The 24,996-nt window shown below is 38.6% G+C and overlaps 1 protein-coding gene across 1 annotated transcript; it reads left to right on the plus strand.

Annotated features, from left to right (window-relative positions):
• The first annotated feature begins 2,892 nt into the window (after positions 1-2,892).
• LOC139715942 (bone morphogenetic protein 1 homolog) lies at positions 2,893-23,906 on the plus strand. The gene is made up of 5 exons (XM_071627491.1): positions 2,893-2,944; positions 10,503-10,684; positions 19,091-19,265; positions 21,203-21,384; positions 23,754-23,906. Exons 1-5 carry the CDS (start codon positions 2,893-2,895, stop codon positions 23,904-23,906), a joined length of 744 nt encoding a protein of 247 aa, XP_071483592.1.
• The last annotated feature ends 1,090 nt before the right edge of the window (positions 23,907-24,996 follow it).

Consider the following 24,996-nt stretch of genomic DNA (forward strand, 5'->3'; position numbering starts at 1 on the left):
TGGCTCGTTAAACGAGCCAGCATAATGTCATGCACAAGCTTGTTGTCTAGTGCTCTGAGGATGCCGTCTTGAACCTTCAAGAGAGCAGTCTCAGTACTATGCCAACGTCGGTAAGCTGACTGGTTCTCAACATAGAGATCATTCGTATCCACGTACTGTAGTTCGAGGCTGGAGACAAAGCAGCTTTCTCAATTATCTTCGAAATAAATGAGAGATTGGAGACTGTTCTGTAGTTTTTCAAGTTATCGCAATTGAGGTTTGGTTTCTTGATCAGAGGAGTCACCACAGCTTCCTTCAACGACGATAGGAAGACACCATTGCTGAGCTGTGTACAAAACAATTGATACAATGTAGCGAAGAAGAGTGCTGATGGTGTCCTTCAGCAGCCACGTAGGTAGTGGGTCTAGCAAACATGACTCATTAGGTGCAGGGTGAATGAATTTGTACACCTCCTGAGCTGTAATGGCATTAAATCTGCCAGCTTGGATAGGCCCTACACATCCATCCGCAATCGATCCAATGAAACAGACGTCAGTATGAGATTCATCGTTCCTCGGTTGGAGATTTTCTCTAAACTTTTCCACTTTCTTTACAAAGAATGTGACAAATCTGTCAGGCGATGATGTACATGTAGATGAAATGCCTGCATGTAGGATTGCTGGTGACCTATTCAAGAGTGAGCTCAGGACACGAAACACGTTCTTCACATCCGCACCTTCCAACTTTTCTCTGTAATACTTTGATATCTCCTTGTGAATGAGACAACAGACGGCATGAATCTGAGTTAGGTACTGATGGCGGTGTTTGTAGCTTTATCCAGCGCCTTTCGAGTTTTCGCCGTGATCGTCTCGCTTGGTGAATTTCATTCGTTTACCAAGGTGGATGACGGCAAAAACTATGAACACGCTTGGTGGACGGACAATGTTTGTTGAGCACATCCAGAATGGTACTGTGGTAGAATGCAACCTGATCATCAACATCACCGTCGAAAGGAAAGTCATGAAACGCTTCACTGATGTCAGTGATGAAGGAACCCTTGCCTAAGTTTCGAAAGTTTCTGCAATGTGATGTTGCAGCATGTTGCTTAGGTTTAGCTGCATCAATAGTACAGCTAATTATAAATTAATTGAGTACAGTTTATTTCAAGCTCGACAGTCGACCGCAAGTGAGTCATCCAGCCTGGAGATTACAAGATCAAGAGTGTGGCCTAATTTGTGTGTTGCAGTAGTAACATGCTGTTGCAGACCTGCTTCCACAATGATATCCAAGAAACATGCTACATCCTGCTTACGAGGGGTATCTACGTGCATGTTAAAGTCACCCATGATGAGAAGCTTCCAGGGATGCGTAGTCAGCTTACAAACAAGTTCCTTAAACTCCTGAAGAAACTCCTGTGTCTTAAATCCATTCCTCAAGGAGGGTGGAGGTCTGTAGATGACAACATAACATATTGACCGTGAGGGATTGGTAACAGCAGCTAGTTCAAAGGTGTCGTGAGGAGACAAGATGTTGATGTTTGCAGTGGACAAGTTCAATGCAGTTTTGTACATGACTGCTATCCCACCATGAGGGTCATTCCTACCACGGGCCACATTTAAGAATGTATAACCCGCTGGTTTGCACTCATCAATGACAACCGGATCAACACTATGCAACCAGGTCTCCGTAAGGAACATGACATCCACATTGTTATTAATAACGTGTTCAAGCAGCTAGGTTAGTCTTATTCCTCACCGAATTGCAGTTCCACAGTTGAACATTCAGTTTACAATCATGTTCCCGAGGTACATTCACAATGTTACTCGGATTTCTGCCATTGTCATTACGTACCTCATAGCGCCAAATCCTATTGTTCAGCGAGATTCGATTCCGTGTATACACGAATCTGTCTCTATTTTCGCCTTCTACTACTCTTGCCACGATGCTTCCTGCATCTTCTCTGATGACCAGCACTGTGTTTTGATTTCAAGAGCAGATTTACAGGTGCCTGCATGAGTATGTCAACCTCTCTGCTCTGAGGATTCAGGTGTAGAAGAAAATGTCTATCATAAATAAGTCGTATACTGTCCTGTGCAGTATCAGCCATTTTGAATTCAGTGTCTAATTCTGAAGAAGGCAGCGTCAAGGCCAAGGCTGGGAGAACAATGCTGGTGGTAGCGCCCGTCTCCATTGTTACCTTGGGGCATGAAAGGGCAACTTTATTGTCGTGGCTGACCGAACTTGAATGAGTAATGCTTGTAAACAGGCAGCAATGACAAGCGAACCCATCACAAAATGGATCATGCAGGGAAACTGAATGCCAGCAGTAGCTGAGGCAAACAATGAAATCCTTCAAGCGTACACACCACGGGCTGAAAATGTCAAGAAATCGTTCAGTAGGTTCCTGAAGATATATCCAAACCTCTGTTACTATTTTGAACAAACTTCAAATGAAATGTCCAAAGCATTCAGGGGGATATATTGAGAGGAGATAAAGGGGTCGACTTGCTAGGCGCGCCATCATTCAACAACTGTATATGCCTTTGGAACGAAATTTTTCCATAATGACAGCATTTTTATGCAATATGATGGCAATAATATGCTAGTCAACTGTGGAAATCTCTGCTGTCGTTTTGCGTTCGTTCTTAAGACATGGCTGATAATGTTAAACATCAATTTTATAATTGTGATATGGTCAGTACAATTTCATATTATGATGTAGCTCCATGGGAAAGTAAACATGAAGTTATAGAAACAAACTGTCCATTTAAGAGAAGCATATCAGATCTACTTCAATCACCAAGGGAGAATTTTTGCGCCTTTTTCAAAATTTGTCGTCTATAAACGCAAATTTGAGCCATCGCCGAATCCCTGTACTTGCTCACCGCTGACAGAGGTATATGCACGCGAAATATGTTCCCTAGCGGCAGGGACGTCTATCTGAACAAACCCCCGGCAATGCACGGTGAGCACACAAGACCGAAGGACCTAATGCCGATGAAGAGATAACCTCTTCGACACGACGTTTCTTCTTTCATAGTCCGCCTTATGACGATGAAATTTTGTATACCTAATCTATCGTGTCCTACCTTGTAATGGTGGTCCTCTCTCCGCGCGGTCACAGAACAATTGTACAGGGTGTATGGCGAGTTACCAAAGTAGTACCTAACCTGGTTATGGGCTGGTCCTGTAAGACTGTGTCACACCTTTCCTGGCAAGCCTTGGGTGCGACTTGCGAAGAACATTTTTTACCACACGGAGGTCCCCGCAGAGGCGGGAGTTGCCTGCCAGGTGCTACCACTAACAGTAACGGCTTCCTACTGGCGTTCTGCATGAACCTCTGCGTGCAATACAGGCGACTCACCCGGAAAAAGGTTTTGGTCGTACTCAAAACTTGGCTGCGGGTAAACGGACTTGCGTGCGCTCCTTCGGGCAACTACGGGTAAGATACGCGCTAGGTACTATCAAGTGCAGACCAACTGCGGAGAGCTCCTGATAGCATATTTTCCCCATAAGTGAACCCGCAAAATTTCCCAGATACGGTGTGACAAGAACTTGAGCATGTTCAAAAACTTGTTCCGAGTGAGTCGTGGGGGTTTGCCCGCAGAGGTACGCGTAGAACATCAGTCCAGTAGGAGACCCTTACCGGCAGCACCTCGCAGGCAACTCCAACGCAGGTACTTCGCATTACCCGTAAGTCGCTCGTGACAGAAAATGGATCGGTTTCGAAGCTCTCACGCAGGTCACACGGGATACACGCAAGTAGAAGGTAAGTATATAGCACGCTTATAGCAGGTAAGACACAAGTGCGAAACTCCCAAACATTCTTGTTAGCCCGCAGAAAATTCTCCTGCGTGTTGGAAAACCCCTGCTCGCAGCAAACCCGCGTAGATTGCCCGGAAAAGTGTGACACGGCCTTGACGGAGTAAAGATCTAATCGCCCTCTGCCTTCCGAGCTCTCTTGCTCATTTCCTCTCTACATTCTTTAAGCTGTTCGATTCAATTCGTTTATGTTGATTTTCATCAAACAAAATTAACGCATGGTACAAAGTATACATTACACAATATTGTCCAATTAAGAAAAAGACATAAAATTATGTCATAAGTGTGTACGAGTAATTGTATAACGACAAAGCAATGCAGAATATAATGCAATGGTGACAGGAGTAAATGCTATTCTATCTTTCCGATGAGTGTCTGCCTGCCTGGTAATACATTTGTGTGTAGGTAGGGTATGGGCGCCAGTCTCTTGGAAAAGCCAAAACTTCACAAATGTTGGCGGGAGGGTCTCGACCCTCTTGTTGAAGTGAATGGCACATGAAGTCTGTACAGCGGTACGCGAACAGGCAAGTGAACTCCATTCTCCTTTCCTCATTCCTCTCCTGTACTTGGGTGTGCTTAAAGATGGTCTAGGTACGGGGTGTAGAGACTCTGTATAGAGTGAGTATGTTTGTTGCTCGGCTGCTACAATCTACTTGTTAGATTGTAGCATAGGTAATCATCCATCCCCTACTATCTCTCGCGAGTTGGCTCCATGAACCACACACCGGTAAATCGCTTCAGTAGGCGGCCCACACCTCGTAAGGTTTAACATTGGATGGACTGGGCGATCGAGCTGCCAGACAGCCAGCAGAGCCCCAGATGGATTCAACAACCGAGTGTTCAATAATTGCCTATCCCTGTGGACTGCGGTCGTGGATCTCCAGCGGTGGAGCAGGGAGGCAGGCCTTTTCAGCCCGTTCAAGAAAACTTGCATGCGAGGACACTCCGATATAAGACCTACAACTGATCATATCGCTGCCACGTCCAAGCTTATACTTGGCCACGGCACACGACCTTGGGTGTACAAGGTGTGACCAGTACTGCAACCCATTATTATAAGGTCTTTCGCTCAGGCCCGAGGACTACATCCATGCAGGCTGTTCAGGATCAGGGGCGCGTGTCATAAAACTTGTCATCAGTGACAACACCCTTTATACATCTATGACAAATTTGCCCTCAGCAAATCAGAAGCAAGGATTTCAGGTAGCTTGTCACATCTATGACAAATTGTCACTGATGACAAGTTTTAAGAAACGGGTCCCTGATCGCTTGATGCTGAGAGAAGACGACGGACATCACTCGGCACAAGAAGGACTGGTGGAACCGCCTCCCTGATCCAAAGCATCAGCGTGGACATTGGTCTTATGAGGCCCTCATTTGGAAAGTCAGAGGTGACCGTGGTCATGCTTTGCTTCAATGCCGTAATCGCGTGTGGCCTGTTCCACTGTGTTTTGTTGTTATTGGTGTTCTTAGGAATCTCACGGTTTATAGTATATCTGTGTGTCGTGGTTGATGTAAGAGATTTTGTAAGAAGTGCTTGATGGTCATCACCGATGGTTTGTCTAATGTTGTTGTTTTGTTGTTGTTGTTTTTTTTTTTGGAAGGGGGTTCTTCAAGGATGAAATGTATAAGTCGAAATCGCGAATCATAAATGTACGCATACGTTGTAATCGTGTGGCCAAATGTGCAGAAAACGAACATCACCTTGCGCTTCTGACACTGATGCCTTCGCCGAAAGGGCTGTTTCTGGGCACAGTTCATAATGAACATGAGACGAACAACACATTGACATCTACATAACAACTCGTTCATTCGTTCAGTTATACTATTTGCAAAGTGCAACAAACATGTAATTTTGTTGTGGATATTTCGTAGAGACTGGCCTCTCCTTCAATCTTCTACTTTCTTCAGATACTCTTCCTTCGAATCCTTGTCAAGATCAGTCGAGCTTGTATACGCTGTCTTTTTTTTCATACCAGCCAAACTTATAAATGCGCTTGAATATTTTTTTTTTCATGTATGATATCACTTACTTTGTCTTCAGTGTTAAACTGTTAACAATAATTCGTTTCCGTAAGATTCACTCTTAGCTATTAAGGCGATTCGTTTTTTCGTGAGGAGGAAATTGTGTTACTGATTCCTCATTGTTTATACGTATTTCAATATGTTGCATTCGATATTTTCGCACTCTGTGTTGGCATGTAAGCAACCTTGCACTCTTCGCTAAATTAAAAAGACATACCATTATTGCTGACAAGAGGACATTTGTGTTACTTCAGGTTCCTAGCCAGATTTTTTTTTTTTAATGAGGAGCTGCGTAGGTCAAGATAACGGACCTTTGATAACTGAGGCTCAATAGGGATAGGGTGTGTCAAGGGTCAATGGTAATCTTCACTTTTGATATAGTTACAAAATCATCATTCAAAAAAGGGTATAAAAATTGCTAAATCGTGTCAGTTGTCACATATTTATCTGTATGTGAGTCTTAAATGTGTACTAAAGCTTATGGAGCTTGATCAAACGGGGACGATGTTGGAAGGGAGTCCTCTTCTCATACGAGGGAGCTTTTACATTTAGAACTGAAATCTAACACCCAGGTTCACACTTTGATGGATTTTTTTCACAATTGTCAGTCAGAAATAATAAAAATTCATACAAGGTGACAGTGTAAGTGGCTAAATCATGGTATAATTTATTTGTCACCAAATGATCAGCTTATCTACGTATAATATTTGGTGTGAACTACCCTAAAGATCTATGGAGACGGACCGAAGAGAGGGTGTGGGAGGAGGTCCCCTTCCCACACGATTGAGCTTTTGCTGTTATAGAATTAAAATGATCGTAATATTTTCAAATATTTTAGCCCCAGAAGTAAGAAAATGTTAAACTCAGAAACAATTTGAATAACAAAATCGTGGCATCCGTCACCTCTTGAGCCACTGCGTGCGTCTTCTTACTCTGAGTTTATGGAGGCGAGGCGTACCTAAGGAGGAGTGTGTAGGAAGGAGTGTCTCCATTCCACATCTGGAAGCATTCCACTGTTGCACTATGTGATGCACTATCTGTGGTGGAATGCAATCGGTTAAATGAATAAAGTAAGCAAGCTTGTACCCAGAATCAGAGGAAATGTGAATGTCGAAATCATTGTAAAGCTGTCACCTATATCCTCATATGCGTCTTCACTCTATATTATGTTTATGGAGGAGGAGAGAAGAGGAATGCCCCCCCCCCCCCACACACACACACACGCCCACGTAAGAGACAAAGCTTTTGTATTTTTAGAACTAAGATTCCGTAAGATTGAGATTAAGATCTGCGAACACTTTATGAAAGACTTTGAACACCGTTGAATATTTCCCAAATTTTCAGTTATTTCGAGAAGGGAGGATTACCTTTTAGGCATTTTCCGAGGTGGATGTAAAAAAAAAGGAAAAAGAAAAAGAATTTTAGGGTACCGTCTGATGCGTGCACGAAGGCGTTTTATTTTGTTTATCTGTCAGGTTACACATTTTTCGCTTTTGCTTTGTAGTATATAGGTTCCACATTATGCATATATTCATATTTGCTTATATTTGTTTATTTCCATTACAGATTCACTGTCTTGTGATTAGCTTGTGTTGAAAAAAAAAGAATACTAGTATTGTGTGAAAAATGGATTATGGAACAATGAATGAATAAAAAAATTGCCTGCACGTGTCCTAATTGGTCTATACTTGCTCTCAATCTTGTCTGTGTCCTTATTCTAAGATTTCACTAAACTTTTCAGATGGTATTATTGCAAGGATATCTAGAAAAGCACTCTGAGAGCGCAGACCTCCGCCAAGCAGTCACTTTCCACCAATGATCTTGCTCTACCCAAAGAGACACTTCTCATCTCCACCACTGGGGAAAAGCTCTTTGGGCTCTTCCATAGAGATCAGTGATTTCCGTGATTTCCACTTTTAAATCGTTCGTTATTATTCTTACAAATTTGATATCTCTTGAAGTCTGCAAACAATTGAGTATATGAATATAAGAACGACCCAAGTCCAATTTTTGGCCAAATTCAGTTTGACATGGGAAATTGTAGCTTATGCATGGACTCATCTTGTGTATAAATGATAAATCCTAATTACCCCCGGAAGTGCCTGAAATAAATGAGTTAAATCTTATATGAATGTAAGAATGAAGGACTTGGGTCATTCTTACATTCATATTATAGCGCCCTCTCTGGTCCTTCTCTCATCTCTATAGCAGAATATCATGTACATGAATTAAAGAACGACCCAAGTCCATATGAATCAAAGAACGACCCAAGTCCATCACACAAAATGGCCTCTCCACAATTAATGTTAATGTTAATTGTCATAATAATATATGTTCTAATTTGTATATACAATGTTGCCTTCCCATCACAGTTAAATAGAATATTATTGGACAAACAAAAAAGATATGAATTTTTTTTTTTTAGTTTACTCGAAATGGTCTTCCATGGACTAGGGTCGTTCTTATATTCATATACTCAATATTCTCCTAAATAACCATACCACGGCATAATTTATGATAATTAAACGATCATTGTAGGTTGACAAAGTACACACGTTACTGTATACATCCTATAGCGCTCGCAGTTGTTTTTATTCCTGATTTCCCGGCTCCGGTTGTATGCCGTGTCCTTTCAAATTGACAACATGTGGGATGAGCACGGCTTGCCGTGCTTGTGCTAGACGGTTTAGCACGAACCTGACGCCGTGTTCATTTTCTGTTCGTGCTGTGTTCACGCCGAATCGAGATTTAATATGGGCAGTGGTTTTGGATGGACACGGCGTGCCTCGGAGGACGTGCCATGTTTTTGTGGCTAATATGAAAGGGGTATTTTACATAAAAAAACAAACAAACAAATAAACAAACAAACAAACAAACAACAACAACAACAACAAAACACTGTTCTAAATAGACCATGGAGACAATATAGGAGGAATTTAGGAGCAATGCTAATAATCCTTGCTTGACTATCGAAACCTACACCTTCAATAGGACGGATATCGCTTCGATCGGCGACTTGCAAACCGGCTCTCTGGATCTCCTTCTCTACATCGGCAAGGGAAACGGTGGGGGAGGGTTCTCTCTGCCCCTGTAATTCTGAGCGATTCAGGTAAGAATGGTTGTAACCAGATTATCTATATCTGTAACAAATAATGTACGTTTGGTGATTGTTTTAGTTATGTCGCCCACGTAGATTTGTCTATCATAGTGTGGTCATCTCTGCAGTGCGTATCAAAAAAAGGAAGCAATTCCTTAGGAGGGCTACTGTCTTATTGTCAGCTATGGAGAGCACAATGTTAGTTGTACGAAAATGGGAACTCTTCTTCTTTCCATTGATACCTAATTGTGTTGACAAACGTCGTGCTTGACTAAGCACATGAACTTTAAAGACAGCAATTAATAACAAATTATACTTTTACCAAGTTTGGGTATTATTGTAAAGAAGCAATGTATGTCTCACTGCATGGATGAGGACTGTTAATGGAAGTGGTCAAATTATCAGGCCAGCTTGCACAACTGCAGCTTCATGTCTAGGGTTTCTTCTAACCTTTTATGATTAATATCCTTCAACATGGTCACGTTGTCGAATACTTGGTCGTAACCATACATGCTAACCCATTATACATTTTCTCTCTTCATATTCAATCTCAATCATAATTCGTTCCATGCGTTGAATATGAACAGAGAAAATGGGCTGTGTGTGTTGGCCTGCCGCCTCTGTGGGTGTGACGAAGTTATGGGACAGGTGGTCATGTTAAAGGTTACAAACCGTGAAATGTTAGGATAAACCATAAACACATTGCCAAACCCTGAACACAAACCTACATTCTAACAGGCAGGTCCATTTGGCCACTTTCATTGACAGATGTCATCCATGCAGTGAGACATGCATTCTTCCTTCCCGATAACACGCAACCTTGTAAAACGTGCAATTTGTCATTGACGTTGTCTTCAAAGTTCATGTGCTCAGTCATGCGTGATATTTGTCAACATAACTAGGTATCAATGAAACAAGGAAGAGTTCTCCTATCCTTACAACCAACATTTCGCTCTCCATAGACGATAATTATTATGAAACAGTAGCCTTCCAAATTTGGATGACTTTTTTTTTGATACGCACAGTATATCGGTTTGAAAATGTTTCTGTTTTAATATGCCTGTGGAAAGGGGGGGGGGGTGGGTTGGATAACAAGTTCGTGGATAGTCAAGGTTTGGGGCCATTCCGTCCTCGTCCAAATGAGAATGCGAATCGGTAGACTCAAATGAAGCATTTAAAAATACTCTCATATTAGGCGGTCGCTTTTTTTTTCCATTGTTCTTTCTATGCTAATTCAATGGGCTTTCACTTCTGTTCAACTATCACGGAATAAGAAATCTACACTTAAAACTGACTGTTTATTCTATCCCCGTCTCCTTATCTTTATCCTTGTCCTTGTCTCATACTATTTCTCTAATTCATCTTGTCTGAGTTGCCTTGTCCGCTTCTGCTATAAACAACTGCAAAACACATATTTCTGTAAAATATCTTGCTTTTAGTGTTGACAGTGATCGTGGTAGATTGCCGAGTGTTGTCAAAAAAAAGATCACTCGCAAAAACCAACATGGAGTCGAAAAAAAAATAGCCGAACATACAATCTGCCCTATTGCTGTTTTGAATATCTACTTTTGTTCCGTAGGTTGTGGAGGTTATTTCAACGAGTCATCGGGCTCTTTCACTAGCCCAAATTATCCCAGCAACTACGACAATGGTGTGACGTGTGACTACCTTTTCTTTGCCGGTGACGGAGAGACCATTACAGTCACATTCGACGATTTCAGCCTCGAGATCTCTACAAATTGCAGATATGATAAAATCTCGGTATGTTTCAAACACACAAACACACACACACACACACACACACACACGCACACACACACACACACACACACACACAAACATACTTAAATTGATATATATTATATGAGACCATGCATTACAAAACGAACAAAAAATCGCACCCATTGATTTTACTTGGGGATTCAAAAAAAGGTCAAATGGGTCAACCGAATCAACCTTGAGTTTTTTAATATATTTTCTGAAAGAGCTATTCTTCCCCTACACAATCCTTCAGTTTGGGATCATAATATGAATGGGAAAGTGTGTTTTCAGTAGTTTTTCTATAACCTTTTTTGAAGGGAGAGTAGAAAATATCAGGTATGTCTTAGAGGCCCCTTTTCATGTATAGTACATTTTTCTTCCACGCCTACCGGAGTATATTCCCTCCATGTTTTAAACTCATGTGACATGCACAAGGTATAATGTAATGAGTCCCTTTTTTGGAGGGGGTTGTGATATTTCTTTTTGATACCGCTATGTACTACATAATGAATCAAGGTTGTGTTAAAATGGAAAGAAAAAGCTGCGTCGGACTGGAATTTATATCATGAGTAATATCCTTTCATTTATTTCGTCTTATTCATTCACGCATTTTGCACTTAACCTCTGCCATTTCTGAGTTCTTAACAATACACCGTATTAGTGTTTTATGCTTTCTGGCTATAATTGTATACAAAGGTGATGATGATACCCACATTATTACTGTTACAATAGTGAAAAGAAATGACTCACAACTTTGTATTGATAAATTGTATTTTGATATTTTACCGATATGTGCATCGGTTACGGGTCGGAGAAGTAGACCGACCGCCATGTTGTTTTAGAACCAGGCTTTGCTTGCGGGGGTTGCGAGTTTGGCGGCCTAGCTGCGACTCCATGTATTGTGTGTGTAGGTCAGGAGCCTTTCGGGTGATTTAAGCAACGATTAACTGAAGGTATAATAACTGCGTGTTATTAGCATTATGTATTCGTTGTCTGTTTTTGCTCCTTTTGGAAAGGAAAGTCTCCCATAACTTGCATGTTCAAGGCATGCATTGGTATAGTACATTTTTCTTCCACGGCTACCGGAGTATATTCCCTCCATGTTTTAAACTCGTGTGACATGCACAAGGTATAATGTATTCACATGAGTCCCTCTTTTGGAGGGGGTTGTGATATTTCTTTTGATACCGCTATGTACTACATAATGAATCTTACCATAAACCTGGATAATTAGATTTTAAAAATTTATTTTATATAATGGATTAAGAGAGGAGGGTGGGTTGGCTGTCGATATCTTCGAAAGAAATGTGTAGTTTGATATTTTTTGTCACTCTACTATCATTAGTGAAGTGCTCTAAGGTAGAGCTAGTGATGTACATGCTTATTTTTTCGTTTGTCTCTGCATTGATGTTTAAATGTTTCATCCTTGTATTCATTGGCAACGCCAAATGTGCACATTTGCCCTTAAGGAAGGTCACATGTTTACAATTTTTAATTGAACGTACCGAAGTGTCACCCGCACAGGTTGAACCTATGCATCCCTATGTTCTCATATTTACCTATGGAAAATTGTTTCATACATTATCCCACCTAGTGTCACATTCCATTCGCATTTGCAGTGCCCCAGTACTTCTTAATTGTTCACTTGTTATTCGCATTTCCGAATTCCATGCATTCACGCTGGTGTATTTTTCCTCCTTCTTGCATAAACATGTTTTTCCAATGTCGGCATCAACTGTCCAGGTGCATGTATGTCTCAAAGACAAACATGTTTACGTGTCTTCTACCATTTTGTGTCCAGGTCAACGGCAATATGGCTTGCCCAACATTGCTGTACATTCTGTTACATTTCCCAACGAAAATAGGATGAATTGCTTTGAGTTTTATCACAATGAATATGAGTAATGCTTTTGTAGATGTTCGGTCATTGGAAGGTGAAAGTTCTGTAACCATTACAAATAATGAGAACGGTGATAATTCTGACTTAAAATTTTTTTCAACCACAGAAACCGATGAATTAAAACTTGATTTTGATCCTAATGATATTCCACCTCACATGTTTTCTACAAGTTACTGCTTAGAAAAAGATGTCATTACATTATCCAATTCGGACCCAAATCAAATCTTTTTTTCTCATTTTAATATTAGGAGTTTAAACCAACATTTTGATCAACTTCGCTTATTCATTGATGAATTACGATTCACATTTGGTGTCATCGGCCTCAGTGAAACATGGTTACAGGAGGTGTCTCCTTCTTCATTGTTTCATATTGATAGATTCAAACTGATTACAAATAATAGACCGTGCAAGAAAGGAGGTGGAGTTGGTTTTTATGTAACAGAAAATTTAAACCATCGGTTATTAGAAGAGTTCAGTTTTATGACAGAATTTTTTGAAAGTATTTTCATTGAGATAAAAGTACCAAATAAAGGAAATGTAATTGTTGGAGAAATTTATAGGCCACCAAACTCTAATTTTACTGAATTCGGTGAATTAATCCACGGTATTTTGTTGAATAACTATTTCAAGAATAAATTATGTTTTCTTATGGGTGATTTTAATTTAAATCTTTTAAATTATGATAATCATAATTGCCAAGAGTTTCTTAATCAACTGTTGTCTAAGTCTTTTATTCCTCTCATAAGAAGACCTACAAGAATCACCGACCTCTCTTCTACTTTAATAGATAATATATTTGTTAACAAGTCATTTTCTGATATTTCATCTGGTATTGTTGTTACGGATATCTCTGATCATTTTCCTGTGTATGCACTTATTGGTAGTATCCACCCTCTTGCTGACAGTGTGCAAAAAAAATCCGGTTTTCGTGTTATGTCAGACTCGAACCTGAATAGTTTTAGAGAAAGGTTGAAACTCGTTGATTGGTCGATTGTATATAATCAAAATGACGTAAATCTATCTTTTGATATTTTTATAGATATTTTGATAACTCAGCTTAATATTGCTATCCCTTGTCGTAAATTCTCTAACTCAAATCATAAAAAAGTACCCCGGCAGCCATGGGTTACAAAATCACTTTTAAAATCAATCAATAAGAAAAATAAACTTTATCATAAATATCGCAAAGTACCCACAGTTACAAACAAGTCCAGATATACTCAGTATCGTAATATCCTCACTTCTGCATTACGGTCAGCCAAACGGATGTATTTTATGAATCAATTCGACAAATGTAAATTTGATGTGAAGGGTACGTGGAGGGTGATAAACCGAGCGTTGAAACGTAATACTGATAATAACGTGCCTAGTTATATTCAAGAGGATGATGTTCGTATTGATGACCCCATAGATATAGCTGAAGTTTTTAATGATTTTTTTGTAAACATTGGGCCAAATCTGGCTGATAGAATTCCTGAAGCACAGCGAGAATTTCACTCTTTCCTGGGTAGTAGGAATATGGAATCTTTATTTTTTGTCCCAATTGTCGAAGATGAAATAATAAAGATTGTAGATAAGTTAAATAATAAAAAAAGTTCGGGATATGATGGAATCACAAACTTCTTGGTAAAAAATGTGATTCATGAAATAATCTCGCCTCTTACTTATATTTTCAATCAATCTTTGTCTACTGGTAAAGTTCCTCAAAAAATGAAAGTAGCCAGAGTTGTTCCCATTTTTAAAAAAGGGCGAAAAGACCGTGTCAATAATTATCGCCCCATTTCTCTTTTAACTTCTTTTTCAAAGATACTCGAAAGACTTGTGTATAAACGCACCCTTAATTTTTTTCTTCAGGCAAAAATATTTACTGAATCTCAATTTGGATTTCGGAAAAAACATAGTACAACTCACGCATTACTCAAGTTTATTGATAAGATAGCTCATGCTATAGATGATGTTTCTCACACTGTCGGTGTTTTCCTTGACTTCTCCAAGGCATTTGATACAATAGACCATGACATTTTACTTTATAAGTTAAATCATTACGGAATTCGGGGAAGGGCGCTAGAATGGTTCACTGATTATTTAACGAATAGAAAACAATTTGTAAGTATTCACGGTCACGATTCCCAACCAAAACTGATTTCTTGTGGTGTTCCACAGGGTTCCTTGTTAGGCCCACTTCTTTTTATTTTATATATTAATGATATCCAGAACTCCTCTAAGATTCTCTCCTTCGTTTGCTTTGCAGATGATACAAATTTGTTCTTCTCTCATCAAAATCCTGATGCGCTTATAAACATAATAAATAAAGAACTTGTTTCTGTCCAATCTTGGATTTTTGCGAACAAATTATCCTTAAACATTGATAAAACTCAGTATATGTTATTCAGTAATTCGCTACCTGTGTTACCTCTCTCTGTCAAGATAAACAACATTGATCTGTCACAGGTCAACAATACAAAATTTTTGGGTCTTCATATCGATAGTGATTTATCTTGGAGAACCCATGTTAATTATGTAAGCAGAATTATTGCTAGAAATACCGGGGTTCTTAACAAACTTAGCTATTATTTTCCAAGTAATATTCTACAGAGCATATATTCAACTTTGATATCTCCCTATCTCAACTATGGGATTCTGGCGTGGGGAAATGCTTCTAAAAACCTTATCGATTCGTTATTTCTTGTACAAAAACGAGCTGTTAGAATTGTTAACCACACTGGATATTTATCTCACACGAACGAACTTTTTGTAAGTAATAAAATTTTGAAAATTCCCGAGTTATTTTATTACAACGTCGGCCTGTTTATGTTTCAATTTTCAACTGGCCAATTACCAGACGTATTTTCCCAAATGTTTACAAGAAATTATACAGTTCATGATTATCCAACTCGTCAACGTTACGCATATCACCTTCCACGTACCCGAACAATTTTCGCGAAAAAAACCATTATGTTCGCTGGGCCCAAATATTGGAACGAACTCCCTATGGAACTTGTAAGTTGTACCACTGTAACCTCGTTCAAACGAAAACTGAAGCAATATCTTCTTAGCAGCTACATTGTACGGCATGCATAGTGTATAGTTCTTGTTAATCTTTACATGTTACCCCTTGTCTATCCCACCTTAGTCCGGCGGGATCCTAACCATGAACACTATTTTTGAACAGTCTGCCTATTGCGCAGTTCATGCACCTATTGTTCCACTCGGTTATCGAAACTCTCGCGCGTGACAGCTGTCGGTTACTATGGTCACACGGAATGCTTGGTTTTAGGACCCATGCTGGAATGTTACTCCTGAGCTTTCGGTATTGTTTACATTCACGACAAATCTCATTATCCCACCTTCTACTTATGTATTTATGACATACAGTTACGCCATTTTCTATACTCTGCAACACACCCCTTGAATCTCTGCAGTTGTTGCTCACTGCTGCAACATGTGACCTTTCAGCTTTCTGTTTTTCTGTATTTTTATTTAGTGATATATATTTAATTGGATTTTTTGTTTTGTTTGTTTTAATCGGTTTCCCCAGATATAGTTGGTCTTAAAAAACATCCGTACTTTAAACTTCCCCTAATCTGATTACTCACGGGACCTGCGGCTGTACAAGCTAATGCTTTTACGCAGGCCCCATCATATTTTTTTTTTTCGCATTATGACCACAGTGTAATTCGCATGCATACAGACCTCATGTTTATACCAAATCAAACTTCTGTACATTCTGATGAAGTCTCATCTGAATTATGTTTTGTATAATTTTCGTATTTATATACTTTATTGTGATATATGTGAGAAATATGAAAATAAATTGAAATGAAAAATGAAAATGAAAAAATTTCTTAAAATCCTTTTCATATTCTTTATTTTCAAGTCTTATAACTTGGAAAGGATCAGGCTATAAAGTGCTTTGAAAGTTGGTATTAATCATAAACATAATGTGTTGATAGAAAATACACAATTTCAGTTTAATCTGATAATCCCTTCATTGCTGTTGTTCCGGTGGTTTACATCCTCTGTTTTGTCCCTTTCACTGCATAACTAGGACGACTTGGTAAGGATTAAGCACATGGATAGACTCTGTACTTTAGAGCCTCTTTTCTCAGTTCCCACTTTTCCACTTTTTTTTTCAAGTATTTAGATTGAATTTGATTTGAGTTATACATCATTTTAAAGCTTACCGTCTGTTCTTTCACAATCTGTCCCTAACTACAGATCCCTGACTGGTATTTTTTTTCGTTGGTTTTTTGGTGCAGGGTCACATATTATGTATATATATAATTTATATGTGACCCTGCACCTCAAAACAAACAAAAAGTCGCCAGACATGAATTTTCAGTTAAGACCATATTCTGAAAGAGCAGACTTTAAGCTTTAAAATGATGTATAATTCAAATTAAATGGACTCTCCTAACCTATCTAAGTATTGGAAAGAAAGCACAAACTCAGGAAAAGTGTGAACTGAGAAAAGAGGCTCTGAAGTACAGTGTCTATTCAAGCGCTTAATCTTTACAAACCGTGCTGGCTGTGCCATGAATGGGACAAAAAAACAGGAAGTAAACCACCAGAGTAACAACAATGAAGGGATTATCAGCTTAACCCGTTCCTTACGGGAACCTGGTTTACCAGGTTCCCGTGGGAGCAACTGATATACGGGAACCTGGTTTACCAGGTTCCCAAAATGAAGACAAGGGTGCCTGCTTCAGTGGCCTAAATTCATGTTTCTTTGTGTTAAACTGCTCAGAAAAGTGGGTTTGATGAAAAGATCAGAGTTTATTCTATCAGGATTTGTTCTCCTGGGGGTTTTACAGTATTATGTTCCTTTTCCTGATTTAGTTTTTTGCTTGTTCTGCTGTAAACTCGTACGAACATGTACATAATGATCAAGGCTGAGATCACTAAAAAATGCGGGTTCGCTGACCCCAGTCGCCTCATTCAAGTACCTGGTTTTGTGTAGAACAAAAGATTCTGAGAGCTCATCAGCGCACGCTCTATTCATACCTCGCACCCGATCGATATTTCCATTGTTCACGGGCACATGTAGGGGCTTTTTACACTTGTGTTTCTTAACCCCGGACTTTCTCTGACCCAGGACTATCGTTAGTCCCGTACCAATTTTTTTGAGCTTTTTACACTCGCCAATTAGTCCCGTACTATCTCTTGTCCGGGGCTAAGGAGAAAACTGACCTTTTTACACTCGTATTTCTTAGCCCCGGACTTTCCAAACCACATGAATACTCATAATTACGCTGTGTACTGTACACGTACACGCACGCACCGGCAGCACTTGATTACCTCGTTTCTGATTGGTCAGCGAGGGTCGGACTTCGTCTCCGTCGCTTAGCCCAGGATTATTTTTTCGTTCTGTTTACACTCACTTGCTTGGCACCGCAATTGCGGTGCTAACCCCTGCTATTTTGCAGGGCCAGATAGTACCGTACTATCGGTGGGGCTAGCCCACTTTGGCAAAAACGAGTGTAAACAGAAAGTGGGCTAAGGATAGTCCCGTACCAACGGTGGGGCTAAGGTCCCCCCCCCCCCCCCTTAGCCCCACCGTTGGTCCGGGGCTAAGCAAAATTTTACAAGTGTAAAAAGCCCTGTAGTTGACCGTAGAAAGGGGGACACAATGAACCGCTTGACTGCCTTCACACAGCTGGATTACGAACCTGTGTGCCTCTCTGTCGACGGGCGAAAAGAATCTCGTTTGGGGGTATTAAAGGCACTCAGAGAATTGCGGAAGGAACGGGTTAAACTGCAATTAAGCATGCCTCATTAACACATTCTGTCCATAATTAATGCCAACTTTCAAAGCAGTAGCACTATCCTTTCAAAAGTTATTAGAGTTGAAAGTGAAGAGTGTGGACAAGGTTTTTCAGAAATGAAAAAGGGATTCTAAAGACACACCTAATCACACTATTCTACCAATTTAATGTTCGAGATAAACTGCTAAAGAAACACACTTTCCTGCCCGTTTTATGATAGCAAATTTTAGCATAATGTAAAAGAAGACCCGCTCTTTCAGAAAATATAAAAAAGTCAAGTTCGGCTAGGTTGACCCATTTCACTTATTTTCAGTCCTCGCGCACAATAAGTGTGTGCGACTTTATGTCCGTTTTGAGGTGCACGGTCATATATATACACATTTATATGTATATATATAATATATACATACATATATATATATATATATATATATATATATATATATAGAGAGAGAGAGAGAGAGAGAGAGAGAGAGAGAGCAAGAATAATAACGTCACAGTAGAGCAATGCATTAAATACCAATTGCCTTGATTTTTATTCAAAATATGAGTTTTCGGGGGCCCCCTTCGTCAGGAATGACAATGAATCAGTGCTAAGAACAACAATGACATTGATACCAATGAAACCGTTGATTTTTTTAAAATGACAAATGTCACCATAAGGACGATGTTGGTGATAGGTATGATCACTGTTTCATATTGATATCGGTTTGTTGTACTCAATATCTTTATCTCTCCAAGATCTACGACGGATCTTCAGTAGCTGACCCTCTCTTGGGTCAGTGGTGCGGCACCGACAGCCCCGGGGTTGTGGTCGGGGTGAGACAGTCGCTGCTCATTCGATTCGAGAGCGACTTTTCCGTTAGCTTCCGTGGCTTCTCCGCATCCTACGTCATAGAACCTCCTGAAACTGGAGGTGAGATAAATAAATGAATAAACTAACAAAATGAATAAATGAATAAATGAATATATGAATAAATGAATAAAGGAATAAATGAATAAATGAATAAATGTATGAATGAATAGATGTACAAATATATGAGGTATATTATCTTTGCATCGCTACCAATCTCCATTAAATTGGATTGATGGTACAGTTCTCAATCTACACATACCACGCCATATGTATTCCACTACGGAGTAGTCCTGAGATCAGTGATAAAGTACTCAAAAACAAATATTGTCAAAACATGATTTTATGGGGGATCGAAAATTTCTCCTTTGGAAAGAAGTCCTCTCAAGCTACCTCCTTTACAGACGTATCTGCCCTATAGGTATCGCCCTATGAACGTTTATGTATATACATATATATATATATATGTATATATATATATATATATATATATATATATATATATATATATATATAATGTCGGTGCATTTATTGGATGCGTATATACCGGTATATCTGTTTTTTTTATCGAAAAAAAAGTATTATCTCGTTAACATACAAACTTAGTAGCAAAATATGCTTTTTGGGCTTTTGTTAATCCAGTTCTTTATTAATCCCATATTAAAGACATAATCTCTCCAAAATTGCATTCAACGTTTACATTTTCTGAAATATATTATGCTTTGTATCAAAATTTCCCATAACTATGATCTATTCTGCATTTCCCCTAATGCTTAGAAAGAGCACTATAATCTATGTTATACAAACTCCATGCGCAAGTGTGTGTTTCTTTCGTTATGTTTATGATAAATCTGCCGATTCTTCGATATCACATATTATCTATCACTATATATGCTATCGCTTTTATCCTACTGCTACTGCTTGTGGTAATACAACCGCTGCAATTAAGACAACAATATTGCAAAGAGAAAAGCCACCTTTACTGGGAGTTGTATAGTATACAGGTTGAACCTGCCTCATATTTACGACGGTATTCTCTCCACTGACCGTTCATTGTGAGTTTGCTTCATTATTTGGGAATCTTTCAGCACAAAACCTGTCAAATCAATGGGATATTAAAGAGCTGAGATTTTGTCACAGCATGCTATCTTTTATGTCAGTTCTTGTGCTATGATATCATAAACATTTTGACTAATTTCTTTTTTCTGACGCCTAGAAACCAATGTGATTGTTATCAACAGATCAAGGGAAGATACGGACAGAAATCCAGTTCAATCATAACGTACTCTCTAAAAAATCTAGTGAAAATATTCATTCTTGAAGGAGGGAATACAAAAAAAACGAGTGAATTTAGCTTTAAATTGAAGTAAATTTTGAGTGAAAATGTTCATTTTCACTCTTTTTTTATTAGGGATCTCTCGAAGATTTTGGAGTGATCCCTGAGGTCACTCTAAAACGAGTGAAAATTAAAATTTTCACTCAAAATTCACTCGAACTTCACTCTAAATTCACACTTTTTTGTATTCACTCCTTCCGGAGTGAATATTTTTACTCGTTTTTTGTTGTTGTTTCTTTAGAGAGTTGTATTATTTTACAACTCATGGAAATCAATGATAACTCTCCTTTACCAGCATATGTCTCTTCGTAAAAGTAAACTTACAATTCATTAATAGTCATAATCGGTTATGGATCGGAGTAATCGTTGATTACGCCCTTAATGGTAACTCTCGATTGCTAAGACGGGGCTCAGATGACATATCTTTACCCTACAAGTCAGGTGACGCATGTGCAATATCTCTCACATTAGAAATAAAAAATTGGAAAAAAAATAGGTGTAGTCATTAAGCAATAATGGGAGGGGCTTACGATAAGACTTAGATATGAATGGCTTCGATAACATACCGTACATTTGTATTATATCACTTAAAAGCAAACAAAATGATCAAGAGGAATCATTGTAAACACTGCCTTTGTCACTATTCTGATCGTTCCGGTTTCAGATTGCGGACATGTTTTCACTAAGTCAACTGGACAGTTTACCTCGCCAAACTTTCCGAGTAACTATGGCAACAACGAGAGGTGCTCATTCAAAATCGAGGCCGCCGCTGGCGAGACTGTCACACTCAGCTTTGACTCATTCGATCTGGAGAGTCACATTTCGTGTGCCTACGATGCTCTTGAGGTATTGTCCACATTCCTCCTTTCTTGCGGAAGAACTTCCGGACCAGTTAAATTTCTTTCTTTGAAAATAGTGAATTCTACGTGCATGGCAAGGAAAATTGTTATCAAATCCTTATACACTGCAAAAAGTCCGGTGTTAAATATGAAACACCGAGCTGGTGTTAAATTTCCGGTGCTCATTCATGGTGTTGAATTAACACCTCCGGGTGTCATTTCAAAATATAAAATTGTTTTTTTTTAAACAGTTTCTTAGTTACTGCACTTCTTGTTAAATTTGAACTTCAACAAGACGATAAATTTAAGAATTTTCCGATAAAGTACTTGATTTTCGAAAAAATGTGAAAACACATTTACACCACAGTAACACCAGGTGGTGTGGTCTCCTATTGAAGCTGGACGGGTGTTATACCATTGAAATTAAGACCACCAATATCAAATCAACACCATGCGGTGTCATTATTGAATTAACTCTAGCGTAGTGTCAAAATTATCACCAGCCACAGTGTCAAATTAACACCACGAAAATTGGCACACACATTGCCTATCATGTAATCTAAAATACCATGAAGCTAATTTTTCAAAAAATTAGCATTTATGCTAAATTTTGCTAATCTATGCATAATGATGGATGAAATCAGACTACTTGGTATAAATCACAAAATAAAGCTCAAAATAGGCACGTTTTTTTTTGTAAATATTCTTTTTAGTGTCCTTAGCAAATGTATTTAAAAAAAATGTGATATCAGAAAAAAATTCTTAAGTATTTTATTGTTTTTTGGAATTTCTTATGTATTTCCTTGTTTTTTCGACTTTATGTTTTTCATTGTTTTATCAATGATATTTGTCCGCGACATCGCTCCGAACAAGAAAACATGTTATTCATTGATTTTAATCGATAAAACACCAAAATAATCATGCTTTTACGAAATTTGCCTGTAAGCACAGTTTGCATTGAAATTGTACACAAATTCACGTTTTTGAGCAATTTTTGGTCTGACATACATGTACATATTTATGCGTAACTTCGGAACCGCGCGCCCGGGCGTAGCAAATTTGGTGTCAAAAGATGCGGGAGACTCGAAAGAAAAGAGTCATGAAACGTCGCAGCGATAGCTTTTTACAATTGCGATACATCGCCCCCCCCCCCCCCCGGCCTAGTTAGGGTTAAAGCTTTAAAATGGTGTATTACTTAATTCAAGGAAACTCTCCGAAGCTAACTAAACATTTGAAAGAAATGACTCACACTAAATAAAAGTGTAAAAAAAAAATAGAAAAGAACCTTTGAAAGGTAGGGTCTACATTCAAGCCTGTAACCTTATAAAACTGTGCTTTGGGCAATGGAGGTGAAAAAAATATATAGATTTCCTCTAAAAAAAAAACAAAAAACAAACAAACAACGAAGGAGTTATCAAATGAAGCTGAAACTGAGCTTGATCTATTAACACATTATTCTTTATAAATGGCTATTGCCAATTTCCAACGCAGCGGTTAGCATCATCTCTTCAAGTTATTTGACTTGGAAGTGAAGAATGATGTTTAAATGAAAAGGGACCTGTAAGACGTCGCTGGGGTGACAAAACCTCGTATCTCAAAAATGTCAAATGTTCAGGGGAGCAAAAAAACATGGCGGCCAAAGCACTATAGTGAATGGGAAAGCCTTTCCTTTGACATGTCATGGTGACCTCATTTTTGAAGTAAGACAGTTGGGTTTTGGCCAAGACATCACTTGACCCATTATTTGACCATTAAGCTTTAAAAAATTGACATTTTTGAGATACGAGGTCTTGTCACCCCAGCGACGAAGACCTACCTAATCACACTATTCTGCAAAGAAAGAAAGGAAGAGTTGTTCAAGAAAAAAAAAGTACTTAAAGCACAATTCCTTATTTTGGTTCATGATCAAAGACTTGAGAATTATGTAGCAGAAGAATTATTCTTTTATAAATTAATATAAAACAAAGAAAAAAATTGACTAGGTTAACCTCCTTCAGCTATAGTCTAGGTTCCGGCGTGAAATCAGGGTGTATGACTTGTTGGTTTGGTGATACACGGTCACGTAATTGCTCCCTCTGGTTTACAACAAAAATGTTCAAAAAGGCAAATTTCAGTTATTGCTTTATCGCATACGTGTGAAATTGTCATAATAATATGGTTATCATTGTTTTTTATTTTAGATTTTGTTCACATCTGATGTATTTCTAGACATTATAGGTTATGTTTTGCATACTTCTCTTGCTTATTTCTACATTGAGGCTGAATGCACATCAATACGTGAAAGAAAAATAAACAAATATATCTGAAAAGGGGGGAAAAGGACATGTGCTGTAAAGGCACCCTTACCGGCATTTTTTACTCATGCAACTCTTCCAGATCAGGGACGGCAATGGTAACCTCCTCCAAAAAGTGTGTGGCTCAGAAGTCCCGGATCCTATCATATCCACCAATAACGGAATGATCGTCGAGTTTACGAGCGACAGTTCGATCACCCGTGGTGGATTTGAAGCTTCCTATATCAAGCAGTAGATAAATGCTTTGCTGTTGTTGTTGTTGTTGTTTTTCCGCTCGTGTTTCTGTTTCTCAAACATGGGTAAGCATAAGCAGATTATTTCAGACAACCAACGGCGCAGATTGATAATGTAATATACTAGTAGATGATATTTGTTGAGCAGTCAAAAGAAAATCAATCAAATGTTGCATGAAATGCAATTTCCATGCTTTCTTGGTAACAACTGAAATACATTAACTGAAATTGAGGTAACCTAAAATACTGATACCTCTCGGATAGTTGGCGAAATTTTACATTTTGTGCTTGACTTCGTTTCACTGCAATACAGAGAAAGTGAATGCACCATTATTTCTTTGTTTTGTGTTAAGTTTCATAATTCATGAGAAACTTCTATATTTAATATAACACTTGAGTAAAAGTAATTAAAACATTCTTCCTCAGAAAACATAATGGAAAAGTCTCAGTTATATTAATTCATTTTTGCCGTTATGAATAATCAATATTATGTATAGCATATTTCTAGAGGACAACGGAATTAGACCTTATGAATCTTTATCAGGAGGATTTGTAAAATCCTCACAAGGTTTTGATGTGAGAGAGGTGAATTATAGAAGCAGAAATTGAAGAAAGGGTTATCTTGCAGACAACACAAAGCAAGACGCACACTTCCACCTGGTATAAACAGTCCTACGTGTCGGTGACGTGTGATAAATCATTGGTGACATCTTCGGAATGTATAACATGACTTCATTCAAAATTATATTATATATATATATATATATATATATATATATATATATATATATAATTATCGTATATCATCTGTTCTTAGGCCAAGACAGGAAGTGTGAATAAGCAGAAAGAATCGACTTGCCTAATTTGGGCAGGTAGCTGTTCCTAATCTATTGTTATCGTGAAAGCGTGATGTGCACTCATTAGGATCTCTACATGTAGGTCCTAGATATGTGTGTGTGTGTGTATGTGTGTGTGTGTGCGTATTTGTGTGTGTGTGTTTGAAACTGCAAAAAACAATAATTTAATATTATTGTTGTCTCACTTGACAACAATTTTCTAACATCTTTAAGTAAATTCCTACTTTTTAGTCGT

This window comes from Diadema antillarum, unplaced genomic scaffold (assembly GCF_040938485.1).
Source record: "Diadema antillarum isolate AM-2024a unplaced genomic scaffold, OU_Dant_1.0 scf00000057, whole genome shotgun sequence".
Taxonomy (NCBI): Eukaryota; Metazoa; Echinodermata; class Echinoidea; order Diadematoida; family Diadematidae; genus Diadema; species Diadema antillarum.

Coding starts and splice junctions, on each gene's coding strand:
- LOC139715942 (XM_071627491.1), top strand. CDS start 2,893: ATGTTCCCTAGCGGCAGGGACGTCTATCTGAACAAACCCCCGGCAATG. Junction 2,945..10,502: donor CAAACCCCCGGCAATGCACG/GTGAGCACACAA, acceptor TTTGTTCCGTAG/GTTGTGGAGGTTATTTCAAC. Junction 10,685..19,090: donor GCAGATATGATAAAATCTCG/GTATGTTTCAAA, acceptor TATCTCTCCAAG/ATCTACGACGGATCTTCAGT.